Source organism: Trachemys scripta, chromosome 1 (assembly GCF_013100865.1).
Source record: "Trachemys scripta elegans isolate TJP31775 chromosome 1, CAS_Tse_1.0, whole genome shotgun sequence".
NCBI classification, from domain to species: domain Eukaryota; kingdom Metazoa; phylum Chordata; order Testudines; family Emydidae; genus Trachemys; species Trachemys scripta.
The window spans coordinates 131666436-131678132 of record NC_048298.1 but is presented as its reverse complement, the minus strand read 5'-3'; the positions used below and the strand labels follow the sequence as shown (position 1 = coordinate 131678132).

Below are 11697 nucleotides of genomic sequence, written 5' to 3'. Positions count from 1 at the left end.
TCCCCGCCCCCAGCTGTGTTAATCTCTGGAACTCAGGGACCCAGGATGTCATTGAAGCCAACAGCTTAGCAGGATTCAGAAAAAAGATTAGACATTCATATGGATAACATCTAATTGTATAAGAGTGCTTCTCCTGGGGGCATATTATTTCTTAATGGTCTAGTGTGGTGTTTCTTCCACTTTCCTCTAAAGCATTTGCTACTAACCTATCAGAGACAATACACTGAAGCAAGGCTCGGATCCGCTATTAAAATTTTCTATTAAATATGCTTTGGTTAGAATTCCAAACAGTGGCTTGGGGCTAGCTAAGTGTTTCCTAGTCTTTTACTAGAGCTCCTACATGTGATACACTGGTGGATGGTCTCCCTGCTCCACGGGTGGACACAATTGCCACCATCTCCCTTCTTTCCTGGTTATTTGCTGCTTTCCTTTTGTCCCTTCCTTGTTCCTTTTTTCCCCACCTCACCCTTCTATTTTTGAAAGACTTATGTTTTTGCTCCCACTGGCCCCTAAAGTTAAGCAGTATTTCAGATGGGGAGAAGTGAGGAGTGGTGACTGTATGAAACCATGATCCTGGTGTTCTCAAAGCTGAGGAGGAAAAGAGCTAAGAGCAGCAGCTAACTGTCTGGGCCTTCAGCTCTGGACAGCTACCAGAACAGATCCTAGGAATCGCCCTCAATTGTGGGATTTCCCAAACATTGGCAGGATGGAACCCGACTCATCCTTCTTTCCCTTCCCCCCGCCAGTTCTTTTCCACCCCACATACCTCCTGAATTAGTCTAGGGCTTGCTTTCAAAACTGAATCACAGTGCTAGAGCATGAATATTAGGCAAGAGAAATTAACTCCTTGTTGCATTGTCAACCGTGAGTGAATTGCTAGAAAGCAGTCACACCAAGCGAGAAACTTAGAATAGCAGTGCTGACTCTGACCCTTGAAAGCAGCAACGGCAGCACGTGGCCCAGCAATCCCACCCCCAGTTTATAGACAGGAAATAGAAATGGTTTGGTTGAGGTACGTCTGCATCTTATTTTGTTTTTAACAAAGGCCCCATCTAAAGTCCTTCTAGGGCACATTCCTTCTTATTACATAAACACCCGAGGACTGACACCAGCTGCCCTATTACATACTGCAGTGGAAGATACACAAGTGAGTTTCAAGAGACAGCATATTTTTAAGTGAAGATTTTAACATCTATCTTACAATTCCTCTCAACCACTTCAATTGTTGGGTCTGATTAGGGTGGCTTGAAGCATTCAGCTAAATGTCAGTCTGAGCTGCAGCACTAAATGTAGCTAGGCCTCCAAGCGTACATTGTCGGGGATCTGGTGTGTGGCACCCAAGAAATCAGACCTAGATTTAAGAGCAACTGCTCTTCACCACCACAGCCTGGATGACATATCTGTGAGACAAAGTCCAAGCAAAGGGGTTTAGCGGGGCTGTAGTATAACAAGCTGTTACATTGCAATTGGAATAGACACACACTTGCGGAGGGGTGATCTTTCAACCTCTGCCCCTGCCAACATTCAGTGTCTCCTATACCAATGTGTTTCTGAAGTGAGGGAAGACCAAAAATGGCATCTTAGGCATTCAACCTCGTTCAGGGGGAAGAGACAGCGACAGTGCTTCAAATCAAGCCCTTTACAACCCATTTCTATTCCCATAAAAGTTCTAAAAGAATAAAGTGACATTTATAATTAAAAGCTAATTTAAGGAATGTACAATATTTACAGAGTCATGACAGGCAAGACACCTCAGGAAAGTGGAGCACTGTGAAAGGAAGGGAATTGTACAAGGGAGTTGTTGAGGACAGAGCTGGGAAAGGCTTGGGACTTTTCTTTCTCCAGAAGATGTACTTTGGAGGGGCCTATCCTCATCGTCTCCAACCCCTTGGATGGCAGGGTGATTCAGCACCCACCTGGAAACCTTCCTTGTAACTGTTTCACAAGGGACTCTGTTTCTCCACTAACTCAGGCCTGAGGCAAGACCAGCCAATAAGCCTCAGCCTGTCCCAGACCAATATTTATTGCAGCTCATAAGCGAACTCATAGCAGCCAATGGGCCTGTCTGTTTTCCAGCCAAGCAGATCTCAGTACAGCCCAGTATTCCCAATGGGAATAAGTCAAAACTACATTATGGGCCCCTGCATATCCCATCTGAGCAAGTCTCAGTAGAGCCCAGTGTCCATTACAGCTTGGGAATAAGCCAAACACAGCCTATCTCAGTTCAGGAATAAACTGAGACCAGCTCATCTCTGGCCCCAGGATGTCATCCTCTAGGCCAGAAAAGCTGATATCCAGCAGGATTTTGCTCAGGCTGTTGTTCATGGTGTCCAGGACCAGGCCTTCCATGAGAGACTGATTCTCAGGTAGTCCAGAGGCTGGCAATTCCGGGGATGATTGCTTGGTGGATTCAGGATTGGAAGCAGGAGAGCTTGTGAGGGGCCCGGAAACCATGTCATTGGACTCTGTTTGGAGAAGCTGTCGAGGGGAGTCAAACAAGGAGTTTTTAAGGGGAGTGCTGTTGAACCCCAGCAAGTCCAAGTTCTCCTGGAGGGATGTGAATGGCACCTGAGGGGTTCTCACGGGGCTGAAGTCCAGCTCACTACTTTCCTTAGCGATGGGTGCAAGTCTCCAGGAGTCAGGGCCCCCCATTGGTGGAGTAGCAGTTGGGACTTTGCTAGGGGTGGAGGAAACTGGCAGCTTGCAGAACATCTCCTTGACTGGTGTTTTAAAGGGGCCACCCTCCTCCTGGGAGCAGCTGAGCTCTAGAGACTGGGTTTCCTGCAGGAAAGGAAGGTCTGACGCTAGCCTGAAGGAGTCAGAGCCACCGCTCTCTGGCAGAACCAGGACTGGCTCTTCTGAGCAAGGCAGCACTAGGTGCTGTTTCCTTCTGGACCTGCCCATCTTCCGCCTCTTTATAATCACTGTGTCAGATACGCCTCGGGGCGGGGACTTCAGCACGGTAAAGTGTTTCTCTCGCTTCACACATGGTACTGGGAGCAACAGGCCTGTCTCTTCATCAGACTGCACTGGTTCCTCCTTTATAGACGAGACTGGGGGGAATGAGGGCAGCCATTTGTCAGGATAGGAATCCTCCTTCTCCTCCTTTATACACAGGGCTGCAGGGAAAGAGGCTGGCGCTTCACCAGGCTGGGAGTTGTTCTCCTTCACAGATTGGGTTGGAGCAAATGGGGGCAGCCTTTCATCACAGTGACTCTTCTCCTTCACAGGCCCCGTGGGCAAGTATGAGGATGGCTCTTCAGTGGACGGCAACACCTACATGGGAAGCAAGAAGTGAGAAATGACATACTACAGTGAGTAAGCAGGGGTCTAGAGAAAAAAAAAAAAATCACAGGGCAGGAAATGCAGCAGGAAGGAGAAAGACAGTAGAACTTTGGGACCAGGGAGAGGGCGGTGGGGGAAAGGAAGGCACATGGCTGAAGTCAGTGGCAATAACACGATTAGATAGAGAGGAGCCGGCAAAGCGCACGGGAAGGATCTTGGCACAGCACCAACAGATGGTGTGCCTAGAGATCAGTATTTCTGGGGAGGCGCTGTGAACCCAAGGAATGTTATGGTTGGGGGATGCAGGTAGTGAGGAGAGCTGGGCGCTTCTGAAAGAGGCAAAAACCACACTCTTCAAAATGTTAAGGGAGATCAGAATGGGTCAAGAGAGCAATGCAGTTCCATTAGGAACTGAATGAAGGCTTGAAAAAAGGAGAGAATCCACGTTGCTCCTGTCTCTGGTTCATTGTGGCTGGACAGTAGAGGGGTCATTGGTTCACACTTTGACAGGAGAATCCCTTTGTTAACTAAAAAGCAGCCTACCCATGACAAGACAACTAGAGGAGAACAGTCACTTTAGGAATGGGGGATGGAAGGCAGGTGTAGCCAAGTGCCAGCCAGCTCCAGTCCTACCGCTGCAAGCATGGGCATTTGACAGCAGTAGGGAGAGTGAGCAAGAAAACCCCATGGAGAGCAGGGGAGACTGGCACCACAGAAGCCCAAGGCTAGCAGAAACACTAACCTTTGGAGCAATGCGTACACGCTTGCTGCTCCGGATAGCCTCTGAGCCACTGAGGGAGGCTCCCTGGGCCATGGGCTGAGGCACCTTCAGGGAGGACTGCAGGAGGAGAGGTTGGCTCACAGGAAACTGGATTGGAACCAGGTAGGAGCTGACGCGAGGAAGCAAAGGTTTCATCTTTCGGCCTGGAAGGGAAGATAATGGATCAGCTAATGTCCTGCTCTGGGGAGCCTCTTCACCTCCCCCCACCACACACCAAGCACCAGCCAGTCAAGAGCTGGGGAGCTTGAGTCATCCTCAATCCCAGAGCATAGACAGTATTTGGTCCTGCCATGCGGGCAGGGGACTGGACTCGATGACCTCTCGAGGTCCCTTCCAGTCCTAGAATCTATGAATCTATGAATAACCAACTAATTCCAGGGAGGGGCTCACCCCTTCCCTGCCTTTTCTGCATAGTTATGGGGATGCAAGGCTTGAGCTGAAACCCAGCAGAACCCAGGAGCTCCGGTGAACAAACCTCCCCAACTCAAGGTGTCTTGGGTTAGGAAATTGCTCCCCATAGAGCTCAGCTCCTACTCCTTTTGAGACCTGGCCCCTGTAGCAGGTCTCCCCCTCCCCGAGATGTCTTCTCTCAGATGCAGCAGCCCTACCCTCAGCTCCAAACCTGTCAGACAGGAGCGGCCGTGGCAAGCCTGCAAGCAGGCCATAGTGGACAGCAATTTCCATTTCTTTTCCTACAGGCTGGGAATGGCAGTTCGGGATCAAGCGCCCATCACCCTGGTTAGGGGACTGGCTGTCTCTCTGTCCAAGACAGATGCACACACTCACGTGCATTCTGTGGCTCAGTTTTGTTGCTGCTGTTTCCCCCTGTGTTCTTCTGGAGTTCTGGAACATGTCGTTTTTGCTGCTATGGTCATTGTGGGATAAGAAAGAGAGGAAAAGAGAGTTAAAGAGAAGAACCCATCTCTGTTCGACTGCCTCGCTTAGGAACGTGGATCCAGAGGCCTGTGCTGAGCTAGTGCCAAGAGAGCAACCGTTACCACCCTGAGACTGTGTGCCACCTGCCATTGCATGCCCATGCCATCCCTCTGCCAGCTGACACCCTAAAGCCTTGTAGAGGGTGACTTGGCATGAAGGAGTTTCTCCAGCTGTGGTCTCTGCTGCAGGAGAAATGACCTGATTTTGGTGTCCTCTCTGCCTGAGAAAAGGTGAACAGTACTGCTTTATAGTGTGTAGTGTCTTTCATACAAACCATAGCCCAAAATGCTCAAGTGGAACAGCAGAGCGAAAGAGGAATTGAAGATCTAAGCAGGTAGAAAGAGGGATGGGGTTGGAAAGGAAATGGAGACAAGTCCGGCTAGCTGCTTGCACATCTGTTACCACTACACTGCTGGAGATGAAGGAGGCAGCACCAATTTCCATCCTGCCAAAAGTCATGGTGCTTCCAGGAAGAAGAAAGGAGTGCAGAGATTTTGCCCTTCCTGAAGCCACAGCCCAGAAAGGAGAGGAGCTGCTGCCAGGAAGGGTTGTACCTGAAGCTTCTGGCTGGGTTGGTTCTCTGGAGACACATTTCAGGCCAATATTCAGCTGCCGGCACCTCGCTGCGTCTATAGATACGCGCATGCAGCTGTTATATGCTTCTGCAAATATCCATGCAGCATTATTAGGTCTTTACCAGCTAGTGCATTTTCTGCAGCAGTTAGAAACTTGGCCCTCCATTATATCAGGCATGCCTCCTTCCCCAAGAAAGGTGTGCAAAGAGCTATTGGACTGGTAGCTGCGGTGACTCATTCCCCCTCCCCAAGCATCCTGTCCTTTCCTGCAATGACTGGCAAAAGGAAAAGCAGCCCAAGCCCCGAGCCAGAGGGAAAGTCTTACTGATTCAGAATACTCAGGCGATGTTGGTGACCCCGCATCCAGTGGCTGGTGGCAGCAAGGCATCAGGAGGGAGAAAAATAAGAGGAAGTTACCAACCAAAGGGGGAAAAAAATATGGGACATTAACCCTTGCACAAAGTTCCGAAGTCAGAACAACCAGCTATTGAACATGCCCACCCACCAGGGAGAGAAAACAGGAAGCGTTCACCCTGCCTGCTCTGAAAATCATTGCAGCAAGAGAAGGTCTCCATTCCTTTCACAAAGAGACCTCTTCCACAGCCCCCAGGTGACACAGGGCAATTCTGCCTGCATGGCTGGTCAAACACAACTATGCAGTGCATTAAAGGCCCAACCCCACTCTCATTTAAGTCAATGGGAGTCTTTCCATTAGCTACCATGCGAGTTTGCATCAAGCCTTTGGAAAGCAGCTGGTTGAAAGCTTATTCTACCTCTTTCACTATTTACATTGCGCCTGGAGAGCCCTGTTGCCTCAAAGGTGCTCCAGCCCATCTGGATTACCTCCCACTTCAAAACAGGGAACCCGCCACTTGTAAAGTTAATAGTGATTTCGTTCTCTAAAAGTTGGACTGAGGCCATATGCCAAGAGGGCTTCACCTCCCTGTTGAAATCAGATGCTGTCAGATGTCCTGGCGTTCAGGAATTGGGAAGACTACCTGTTTTCCTTCCCAGGAGCCACTCACCTTGAACACTTGATCCAGCGTCAGATAGCGATTGGCATCAGGGTGGATGGTCCAGAAGGAGATTTTACCATTCGCAGACATCTCCCGGACAAACATATCGTGAAGGGATAGATTGTGTCGAATGGAGTTCTGGGTGGAGAGGAAAGATCTTAATGTTTTTGGCAACCAAGCATAGGTAGGACCCTAAGACACTACAACCCAGGCAGAGGAACACCCCCGTGGCAGACCACAGCCCTTCATGCTCACCTGGTAACCACTTACATCCCCATCATTAAAGCCCCTTAGTGCTCTCACCAAAGATACTCCAGCTTCCAGCCCAGTAATCAGCTAGCCCTCTCCCCTGCCTGAGAGGAGTTGAGAGAGGATGCTAGGGTGTTTGAGATGGAAAAGGGAACATCAGGAATTGAAGAGGGCCCTTAGTTTCAAACCATTTTCCATCCTGTTTCATGGGTTGCTTGTTCCTTTGGATGCAAAAAAAAAAAAAAAAAAGCAATTCTCCAAGCAAGCATCCCCCAAGTGTGAGGGCTGGTCTACACTAATGCTGTAAATCAACCCAAGTTATGCTATGTAACTATGTTCGACTTACAGCGGTGTCTACTGTTGACGTACCTTCCCACCTCTCTGGGAGGTGGATTACAGATCTTAACAGAAGAGCACTCTGCCATCAACTTAGCTTGTCTTCATCAGCCCACTAAATCGACACTGCTGCATAGATTGCAGCAATGCCGATTTAGCCGGAAGTACAGACAAGCCCTAAAACTCTGTTGCCCACACCTAGGGATAGAATCAGGTGCATCTCCAGCAGAACATGTTACCTTCCAGCCTGGCTTGGCCACATATTTGAAATAAGGAAAATGGTCCTCAATCCAGGTATAGATATCCTTCAAGGTCATGCGCTTCTTCTCAGTGCTGTTGATGGCAAACTGGATCATGGCCATGTAGGAGTAGGGGGGCCGTTCTGAGATCGAGTCCTGCCACAAGGAGGAGGAGGTAGCAGTGGCAGCAATGGAGTCTTCTTCAATCTGGAAGAAAAAAGGAGGAAACTGTGTGAAAGTTGCAGGGGCCCAGGAAAGTTCCAAGGAAGTTCCTCTTAGCCTGAGGACTCTGCTGCACAGATCAACTTGGCGGAGGCTCAGGTTACCCAGATTTTGTCATGTCTGCTCCCTTTGAGTGTTCTCACCCACATGTTCTGTCTTCAGTTTCCAGAGGTTTACTCTATTATGTAGCCCACCATCTCCCTCCTTACCTTGATCGTCTCCTGCACAGGTGTCTGGTTCTCCTTCTCTATCTCTTGTTTCACAGTACAGGGGCCCAGCCCATCAGAGCTCATTTTCCCTAGCCATTGGATGTTAGTCAGACTGTTATCCAACCCGCTGCTTGTTGCCTCTCCACTGCCTGCAGGGAAACAAACCGAGAGCCCTGCTCACTCACCTGCTGCCTAAAGAGAGGCCCCAGCCAGGTCTCCCAAAATGGGCCCAAGTTCCCCATCTTGAGCTAGAGGCACCAGATGGTGCTCTGAGGCTAAAGCATCATGTGGATTTAGCCAGAGCTCCTGATTTAGCTGTGGATCAGCCCAATTGCTGGAAAGTCTCCAAACCTAAAAATCCCAGAAGGATCTGAACCTTCATCTGCCCTGGCCCAGAGCGAGTGCTGAAAGCAGTACTTAAAAAATGTCACCAGATGTTTACTAGCCAATGAACTAAACATCTTTGTCCCAGGCAGCAAAACCCTTTGCTCCTGTAGTTCTGACCCTCCTCACCTCCCATTCTGTCAATATACCAAAGTCTTGACCTGTAACACACCCTGCAAACTCTATGGGAAACACCATGCCCTAAGATCACTGATTTTGACTTTGATTCAGTATTTGAACCCCTGTCACCATATGTAGAAGGCTAATATATTAACCAGCTGGGCTGCTTGAAATTTCACATTTTTCACACTGCACTCTCCCATACTGAGCAAGGCACAGGCCTCCCACACACCCTTCATTGCACTTAAGAGGCCAATAGAAGGGAACAGCCTACGTACTGTTTCCTTCCTGTTCTTGTCCTCCCATGGAATTGACTTGTGGAGGCCACAGTACTGCCCTTTCCACAGTTTTGTCAGGGTTTTGTCCGATGTTCTTCTCTCCACCCTGACAATCTGTTGCTCTGGCCCCCTTTGTTGTTGTGCTCGTCTCATCCTTTGATTGGAGCATCTGCTGAGCTGCTGTTGAGCCTGTGGGGCGAGAGCTGCCCCCACTGCTGATAAGAATGAACTTGTTGGGCCCATTGGTGCCACATTCTCTCCCCTTGGCTGTCAGAGCCTCGATGATACTCTGGATGTCAGCATCGGGAGGGATGATCACCACCTGGGTGTTGGGCATGGTGGGATGATTAATGATCTTTATTCCTGCTGGGAATTTCTGGGTGCCACACTCCACTCTGTCCCTGGGTTTGTCCCCTTTGCTACTCTCCTCCTTGGGGACTCCTTTACTCTCCCCATCCGGTTCATCTCTTGCTGGAGAGTTGGATGCATTGCCATCTGGGAGGGACAGTTTTCGTCTCTTCAGAATCAGGGGCCTGCGAGGGCTGGTCCTCATCATTGATCTGTACAGTCGCTCTCCATTGAAGGCTGCAAAAACAGACCCTGCAAAACATAAGACAGAACATGAAAGAAGAGCTGTGGACCTGGAACATATAGGAAAGGAATCAATTGTCTCTCATGCAAGGTACCCAATCAGTGGTGTATGAGGGGCTTTCCACTCCATATAGTGGTAGTCCCAAGGGTGGAAGAGTCCTCACCACCTGTCTTGTGGCTAGGGGACAGTCCCTATGCCCATAGGGAAGAATTGTATACTACATCCACTGCAGGGAAAGGAAGAACAGATCAGAACAGACTATTGGAAAAATTGGCAGCACCTCCTTCCCTCATTTATCAACACACACCTTGTGAAAACCCCACACAAATGACCAGCACCAAGTAAATAATTTGCAATGATAACTGAGGATCTCAAACCACACCCGTGAGGTTAGAGTTATCATAACTGTTTTATAGATGGTCAACTGCTTGAAACACCATAAATTAAGAGGGTTTTAACCCATGGGAGCTTGAAATAGATGTATTAGAAGCTAGGCACTTCCCTCCTTATCACTGTGCAGAACTAAATTTATCAACCTCAAATGGCAGAATAAACTTCCTAATCTGGACTTTATGGATGGTAAGTGATTTTAAAATTTAGAACTGGGGGGATAAATGGCAAGACCAGAAATAGTAATTTGGAGAAAAAATAATTGGTTGCCCTTACATGAACACCGGTTGCAGATATGGGAGTTGTGGCGAGTGGAGCTTTGCTCTTGCACAGGAAATCTTCTGTGTAACTACAGTGCTTGCATTATGCATATTATGTATGGTAGATTAAGCATTAACCAATATGGAGAGGATTTCACATCAGTGGAGCCGATCCAGCCTGTTAGTGTCACAAAATTCTCAGAGAGGGTCATTCGTATTGTCATAAAAGGGCAAAACCAAAACTGACAGAAAAATAAACTAGTTCCCTTCCTCCATGATAGAGGCAAGCGACACATCCAATCCCGGCCTCTTCCGAGCAGTTAGAGATGCTCAGAGAGGCTCGCCAACAGGTATTCTCAGCATTCTACAGAGGTTACGACTACTGTCCCACCTGTCACATAGAGGGACCTCTGTGAGGTTAGGGCAACCCCCCGCCCGCAGTGTCACACAGGGAGTGCCACGGGGCTAGGGTCAGAACCGTCCCCCGCAGAGAGCTCTAGAGAGTGATGACAACCCCTCGGGTTGCCCAGAGAGCTCTGTGGGAGGAAGCAGCTTCATGGGATGCCCTGGGCACCACTGACAAAGGCCTTGCAGCATCCTGGCTGTGTGCGGTGAGGGAGTCATGCCTACAATGGGAACTCTCACCACCTCGTCCCCCTCCCCATCCCTACCCCCCATCCTTGTTCCCCAGGGGCCTGCATCCACCGGTCTCAGGTTCCTCTAGAGCCTCCAGCCCAGGTTTTACACCCTCTTCACCTGTCCCCACGATGACCCTCCTTACCGCCACAAACCCCACTGAGCCCCTTTTCCTTCCGTGGTCCCTATAAATCGCCTCCCAGCTGCCGGGCCCCTCCCCCCCCACGCCCCGACTCCCCGCACCCTGATCCCCGCCCCGCGGCCTGGCCCTTCTGCCCCTCCCCGCCCCGCTCTCACCCCGCTGTCGGTGGGGGCAGGGGGGGTCGCGCGCCCCGCTGCCTCCCCGCAGGGACCCGGCGCCGCCGGGCTCCGCTGCTGCTCTCGGGACACAGAGGCCGTTCGTTTCGTTTCCCGGTTTGAATTTGGCGCCCGGTGGCCGGTTGGCGTCACGTGCGGGGACGGGGCCAATGGCGATCGGGCCGGGGGGCAGAGCGTTCCATCCGGGAGCGGAGCTGGCCAATGAGCGGCCGCGCCCGGCGGTGCCGACACACTGGTGACCCCGGCAGGAGCTGGGGCTGGACGGGACGCGAGGCCGGTTCCCCCCCCGCGCGGAGCAGCGGCTTTCCTGAGGTGCCCGGGCGGGGCGGACGCGGGGGCTCCAGCGCTGCGCCCTCCCCCGGGCTGGTCGTGCCTCGCCCCTAGCCGGGGGCCCCTGCGCCTCTCGCCCCCTGGTGCCTGCGCTGCCCTCCCAGCCCCCAGCCCAGCCCCACAGCCAGGCCGAGGAACCGGCCCGCTAGCGATGGCTGAGTAACCTCTGTGTGCGCACAGCCCGCTCCCGAGCCTCGGCTGGGCTGGGGGTGTAGCCAGCTGCCGGGTGGGTCGGTGTGTGAGAAGAGCCCACTGGTTGCGGGCTGGGTGCGGTAGGGCGTAGGGGGAGAGAGCACTGGCTTGTGTGTAATGTGTGTATGTAGAGCAGTGGTCCCCAAACTTTGCAGGGTTGTGCCTCCCCTTACCCCGTCTGCCCCTTCTCCCGAGCCGGCAGGGGTAAGGGGGCCGGGTGGGGGTGGCGGAGCAGGGCCATGGTTAGGAGCAGAGGTGGAGCGGGGCCGGGTTTGTGCATGTATGTGTATATATGTGTCTAGCTAGCTACTGGGAGGGTGGGGGTATATAAAGTAGGTGGCTATATAAG

At 51.3% G+C, this 11697-nt stretch overlaps 1 protein-coding gene across 4 annotated transcripts; it reads right to left on the bottom strand.

The window, feature by feature from the left end:
• Nucleotides 1-2007: 2007 nt before the first annotated feature.
• FOXM1 (forkhead box M1) lies at nt 2008-11015 on the bottom strand. Of its 4 annotated transcripts, XM_034785317.1 has the most exons (10): nt 10806-11015; nt 9889-10050; nt 8631-9230; nt 7849-7997; nt 7418-7624; nt 6603-6731; nt 5903-5947; nt 4853-4931; nt 4028-4209; nt 2008-3276 (listed from the first exon to the last, which is right to left on the bottom strand). In XM_034785317.1, exons 3-10 carry the CDS (start codon nt 9184-9186, stop codon nt 2215-2217), a joined length of 2409 nt encoding a protein of 802 aa, XP_034641208.1. In that variant the 5' UTR covers nt 9187-9230; nt 9889-10050; nt 10806-11015; the 3' UTR covers nt 2008-2214. The 4 variants fall into 4 exon arrangements, with proteins under 4 accessions (XP_034641208.1, XP_034641218.1, XP_034641222.1 ...); XM_034785327.1 differs by lacking the exon at nt 10806-11015 and having other exon boundaries at nt 4853-4928; nt 9889-10674; XM_034785331.1 differs by lacking the exons at nt 5903-5947; nt 10806-11015 and having other exon boundaries at nt 9889-10674.
• Between the last annotated feature and the right edge of the window lie 682 nt (nt 11016-11697).